A 6627-nucleotide genomic window follows, 5' to 3' on the forward strand; every position below is an offset into this window, starting at 1 on the left:
TGGACGAGTGTTTATCACATCCGCCTAAATTGTCCTTACATGTGAATTAATTATTTTTAAGTTATTTTGTTTGTTTGTTTTACTGCCCGCCACATAATTTAATGTGGCCCGCGAAAACAAATCAAAATTGCTAATTGCGTTCTGGTGTAATACCATTGAGATATTTGGAAGCATTTTTTTTTTGTTACCAATCACCCTTTGAAAAGAAATGTAATCGTTGAAAAACATGATTTTATAGGGTTCTGATTGCAAAACTGGTTATACATCAATGTGTTGTGTATACTGTATGTAATTATATGAGGTAATCTTTCGTTCACAGTCGTAGCGGCCCTCCGAGGGAAGTCATAACTGCGATGTGACCCGTGACAAAAATTAGTTTGACAACCCTGTTCTAGAGGATGGATCGAGAGCATGGGTACGCCCTGAACTGGTCGCCACCCAATCGCAGGGCACATACAAAAAAAAAAACATTCGCACTCACATTCACACCTATGTGCAATTTAATCTTCACTAAATAGCTCTCAAAAAATTTCAACATTAAAGTAGTTTTCCAAAATATCAATATAAGTGACGCAGCTCTCTCTGGGGTGATGGGAGGACACGTGGCTGACTATGATCACCCAACAAGGTTAATACCATGTGTTTTTATAACTCATAACAAACGTGTTCATACAGTAACCTACCCTCAGCCCTGTGAGATAAAGGTTCATGCGTAAATGTTGTATGTGTGGTATTTGTAATAAATCTTTTGAATTCCAATAGAAGCACATCAGCATATCAAAGAGGATATAAAAAACTTTGACTCCGTTTTGATTACTCAAGTTATTATTTTAATACGCATGAATGGACACGCACGCTGAAAAAAAAATCATGTTTTTTTTTTTAGGAGAAGAGGGGTAAATTATGTCAATTTAAACACATTTTAATCATTTGCAACCGATTTACATGTTCAAATGAAGTAAATTCAAAGGACTCTTTTTTCCAGTGCATGTGAAGAAGCGATTGTGAGATCAATAGGCAGCATAAATGATCGCCTGTTGGACAGGCAGATTTAAGTAAAGATGGGGCACTACTTTATCTGCTGCATATAAGGTCTAAAATGGCACACCTCAGGGGAGTGTTATCAGTCCGTTGTTGTTTTCTATTGTGATTAATGATGTTTTTCCAGAAATAAACCCACATATAGGAAATTGTTGAAATCATTGTTTGCAGATGATGGAGCACTATGGAAGATAGACAATAATATCCAGTTTATCCAAGATAAGATACAGAATCCAATTGGGATTGTTGAGAATTGGTCATATAGTTGGGAATTTAAGTTTTCTGTTGATAAGACAAAGCTAGTGTTGTTTAATAGGAAACGGATTAAAAAAAATTGTCGATAAAGATGGATGGAAAACCATTAGAAGTTCTTTTTTTTGTTTTGCTTTTTAGTTGTTGTATTTGACTCAAAGATGCGGTTGCGGTTGCAGTTGTTGTATTTGACTCAAAGATGACATAAGTTATTGACAAAGTATAAATAAGATTGATAAAAAATGCTAAATGGTTTTAAATATAATGAGAAGTCTTACGGGATCTGATTGGGATGAAAGTAAAAATGCGTTAACAAACATTTATGTTAGTTTAATGTGATCAGTATTGGACTGTGGAAGCCTGGTCTATAGAGGGGCAGGAAAAACACTTGAAAAAAAACTATTAGTCATGCAGAACTATACATTAAGATTTTGTTGTGGTGCTTCAAAGACATCTCCAGCTAATGCAGTACAGGTTGAGATGGAAGAAATACATTTTCAATTAAGATACAAACAGCTTATGATGAACTGCTGATCAAAATTGCAGAGTCACAAAAATATACAGCATCCAACTGTGAAGGTTCTTCAGCCATGTTTGGAGAGTGGCAAAGCCAAGATAGATAGTTATGGGTGGACAACAAATAAATTGGCAAATGAAATGGGATTAATAACAAAAGCATATTGTACACTCAAGCAATTTATCATACAGCAACACACTTTTGGATAAACCCTGGATAAACAACATGGTATCACAAAGTACGTCAGATGTGTTATTTGAAATTGATGAGATATTGTGTATAGATTAAGTAAATTAGCGACGCGCGTCAGGTTTACGTGGGTTCCAGCACATAATGGAATAAAGGGGAATGAAAAAGAAGATTATTTTGCAAAAACAAGCACTTAAACAAGAAAAATGGTTGGGAATATCCTTTGGGATAAATGAGGTCAAGGCTTATGTTAAACACATAATCAAAACAGAATGGCAAAAAAACTTTGGAATGGAGGTTACGCAGGACGGCATTTCTATAAAATACAGCAGACGGGGGAGGCATGAAAGCAGTGGGGAGAAAGAGAAGGGAACAAACAATTATAACAAGATTAAGATTAGGACATACAAGGCTAAATGAGACAATGCATTTAACTGGGAAACATGGGACAGATTTGTGTGAATGTGGACTGGAGGAGGACAGTGTTGAATATGTTATTTGTAATTGTCAAAGGTGTGAAATAAGTAGAGGGAGGCCACGAGATGAGTTGAAGAAAAGTGGGGTTCCAGTATTTAATCTTAGAAATGTACTGAACACTGAAGAAATGAAGCTCAAAGCGTTGTTTCAGTTTTTAAATGAAACAGGATTGATAAAGGTTTTTTGGGGGGTATTTATTTTGCTCCCTAGTACTGTACATGACGTACTCTGATCCACGCTTCAGCACAGTAGATCGCGGTAATGCATCTTGAAAACGTTGCGCCGCCGAGTAGCAGTAGCGAGCCCTGTAGTTGCATAGCTGTCGCCTGACTAAACCACGAAGAAGTGCGCCCTCCTCAGGCTCCTCTTGCTGTGTTGACTGTGGCGTGCTCGTCGGGTTTACCTTGACTGCTAGCAGTTTGAGGTGCTGTAGGCTCTTTTAAGCACACGGAGAGAAGACTCAATCATCTCACACCATGGCATTAAAGCTCATCATCAACAGTAGCAACCCGCCTTTAGGTGAGTGACGACTTCTGCCCGAGTTTTCGAAGGAATTATGCCCACGAGTAACAGCTGGCTAGCCGGCTAACTATCTATTAGCACGGTAACGTGTATACCAGTGGCAGAAAGACAACAATCTCAAAAGTGGCCATTTAGCCTCATTTGTACTCTTGATATATCTAGTTCTATTTTTTTATTTGGAGAAACAAAAACATGTTTTAAATGATATCGGACGTGTGGATTGAAACTATACCATGAAAGTAAATAACAACAATGGTAAAATATCGATTTATAATCTGAAATATAGCGAACAAAAACTCTTGAAGACTTCTTTGTATGCATGTAAGCCATTTTTTTACTTCTGTGGGGCGTGTAAGTCAGTGAGCGACCAATTAGTGATCCTGTCGTCGTGGCACTCAAAACAAGCGACAAACGCACCGAATAACTGAATCTACTTCATACCAAAAACGCTTAAATGTTCTACTTGTATTGCGGTTAAGTCGAGGCGTGTTATTCCTCCCTTCGTAATAAGAGTTCAATTAACTTAGAAGTGACGCGAATGTTTGACATGGGTGTTGCATCAGCGCACACGCTAGCCCAAATGATTGAATTGATGGCTCGAACGAAAATCCCCCATGCATGTTGTGTATTTGCACACATTTTTTAATACTAAATATATTTGTGGCCAGTGAAGAAATGCATTAGGGTCTATCTAACCATAGGTTTAAAAGCGTCGTGTCAGCTTTGACAGCGGCTCAACAGCGACCCACAGCTGAGTAGGTACTGCATGCTGATGCAAGAGTGAATTGCCGAATGATGGCTGTACGATGAAGATAACCAGAGGTGGGTAGTAACGCGCTACATTTACTCCGTTATATTTACTCAAGTAGCATTTTCTATAAACTGTACTTTTACTCTGTTACAATGATCGACATGCCGCTCGCTACTTTTATTTATTCCTTCTTGTGTGTGCGCGTCTATTTTTAGACTCCATCTTCGACTTCCGCATAGGGTGTCCGTTGCGCCAATCAAACGGGATCACTAATGTCATTTGACTCCAATTCACCAATCAGACGACACAAGGCAGTCACATTACCGCGCACATAGCTTTCGCGAGCCAATCAAAATAACTCATTTTGGGGGTGAAAAAACAGCCGCGCGACTGTTTATTTGACAGACTCCAAAAAAAACAGCTTTATCATGCAGCTCTTAAATTGTGACTGCCCAAACGTGGACATTTCAGCCCACTTCTAACTTGAGAAAACACCTTGTGGTAAGTTGCAGGTGTTTCTACTGTTGTTTTGGCAGTGGATATGGCAAAATTAGCACTATCCCTATGGTGTCACACGCGCACACACAAGCAAACAGCCTCTTCATAAATTCATTTAAGCGGATTAAACAAATAAGGTTTCTGTAGGGCCCAATGTATGTGCTCTTGGTTATTGGGCAGTTAAAAATTGAAATGGTGGCAGGTGTGTGTCGACTCCCGTGTATTATTATTTATTTTATTTGATCATGCTGATTTAAAAATAAAATAAAAAATCATTGAGTACTTTCTTACTCTTAAGTAAATATTTGGATGACTACTTTTTACTTTAGTCATATTATTGTAAAGTAACAGTACTCTTACTTGAGTACAATATTTGGCTAGTCTACCCACCTCTGTAGATAACGTAGCAGTGACGCCATAATCACCTCAATATTTGAATGAAAAACATTATTAAATTATAAATATAAAAACGATAAAATAAAAATTAAGTAACTTGTCGGGTGCCCCTATCTGCCCTCCTTTCCAACAAACAAGGGACACCCTCCCGCCCTCGGGCTGGGCGGGGACTGGCTGCATCGTGGGCCCTACAGGTTGGGTGGGGCGTCTGGCTCTCCTGGAGGTGGAGGGGGGCGAGGCGTGTGTGTGTGTGTGTGTGTGTGTGTGCGTGTGGTGGTGGGGGGGTGTCGGCTTGGGGGGTGGCATTGGGTCCCTGCGGCCTCCTTCGGGTGGCCAGTTGTCGGGGCGCCTCTGTGGTGCCGGCGGACCGCCCCGGGTCTCTCAGTGTGGGATGTGTCTCGTCCACCGTGCTGCTCTCGGGTGGAGCCCTGTGCCCGATCCCACCCCTTGATTGATTGGGTGGGGTCCTTAGCCTCCGTGGTGCAGGCACAGCAAGTACAGGACACTTCTGTCAGTCTTTGTGCATGCGAAACTGTGTCAATTCACTTGCATGTGTCCGCAGGCACACAGCCCTGGGACTCTTTCGTTGGGTGTGGGGCCACTCACTTATTACGACAAATAACTCATGAATTTGTGAATGGCTTGGGGTAACCCCTCACTCACACTCTCGACCTATCGACTTTTAGAATTTACATAGTCAATCCCACCACACTTCAGTTGTACAGCCGGGTTCACGACCCTTGTCCTGCATGCTTCTCCTGTCCTTGTCCTGTTCTATCTTGTCCTGTCCTTCCCTCACACTGTGTAGCACTACAGGCCCATACAACACTCATATCTAATGTTTCATTGTTGTAGATATGTAATGATTTACTTTTCTCATCCTGTTTACAATTAGTTTTTTGGTTTTTGTCTTCGTTTCTCTCTCCCGCCTAGAAACTTTGTTCGACTGATCGACTCTGATTCTCAGTAAACAAATTATAATACTATGAAACCACAGCGGCAGATTAAAAACGCCACTGTGACACAGTAAAACTGTTCCGACAAAAAAGGATACAGATTCTCCATTGTGCTTGACCTAATAGCCGAACAGGACAACAAAAAGAAGAGTGAATTGGTTCCTGAAACGCAAACTTGTGCCCCACTGGTTGCATTTGAAAAGGCAATTTAATCGATCCTGTTGTTTGTAGATGAGTCAAGCACTCATAAACCAACTATGCAGCTGAATTGAGTCATTCCATACTATTCGCAAATGTTTGCTATTTTAGTGGGCGTTTGGTCTCTAACACCCACTAATAGCAAGGGTTTACTGTGTAATTCTGGATCCTTGAGATATTTTAATGAAAGCATTTCACAGACACATTAAGACAATGCATGTATCCTTTCGTTTAGGCTGGTTTTGTGGAGCAAAATAGTGAAGTGGAGACTGGTAGTTATTTGAAGAAGCTATCTTGCCTAAGCGAGATTATTTCACATTCACATCTTACTGTCTGTCCAGGAGCCCTCCTGACTGCCGAGCATGTGAAAGGAAGTGTGCAGCTGTCGCTGGAGGAAGGCAAGGACACCTGCCTTCAAGTCTCAGAGTAAGCAAGACACCTTATACAGGGGTGCCAAGAGATACTAGCAACCTGATTTACAAGTTTTTTTTTAGATAAAAGCCATTGTTCTGATGTCATCAGCCAGCTGTCCCCACATAAGAGGTTAATACCTGTTCGTTGTCTTCCCCGCAGTGCCATCCAGTTCAATGATGCAACCTCCATCAGTCGCTATCTGGCGCGGGTGGCGCCATCTCTCAGCCTCTATGGAGCCAACCTGATGGAACAGACTGAGGTGTGTGTACGGTTGCAAAATTCTGAGTTTTCAAAGTTGGAAACTTTCCATCGGAATAAATGGAAATAAACCAGTAGTTTACAAAATTGAAGGTTGGCTCTTGGTTCAGAAACTTAAATACACAGGGTGATTGAAAAGTAACTCTGTATTTTTAAGT

General features: G+C 40.7%; 1 protein-coding gene across 2 annotated transcripts in view; it reads left to right on the top strand.

Annotated features, from left to right (window-relative positions):
• Positions 1 to 2791: 2791 nt before the first annotated feature.
• Positions 2792 to 6627, top strand: part of eprs1 (glutamyl-prolyl-tRNA synthetase 1) — a 43670-nt gene continuing 39834 nt past the window's right edge. The window contains exons 1-3 of one of the 2 annotated variants that reach the window (XM_061765370.1): positions 2792 to 2995; positions 6139 to 6223; positions 6371 to 6470. In XM_061765370.1, coding sequence (XP_061621354.1) covers positions 2953 to 2995; positions 6139 to 6223; positions 6371 to 6470 — 228 coding nt within the window. In that variant the 5' untranslated portion in view covers positions 2792 to 2952. The remainder of the gene's footprint in view (positions 2996 to 6138; positions 6224 to 6370; positions 6471 to 6627) is intronic. The other variant, XM_061765372.1, reaches the window with a different exon arrangement.

Source organism: Phyllopteryx taeniolatus, chromosome 2 (assembly GCF_024500385.1).
Source record: "Phyllopteryx taeniolatus isolate TA_2022b chromosome 2, UOR_Ptae_1.2, whole genome shotgun sequence".
Classification (NCBI taxonomy): domain Eukaryota; kingdom Metazoa; phylum Chordata; class Actinopteri; order Syngnathiformes; family Syngnathidae; genus Phyllopteryx; species Phyllopteryx taeniolatus.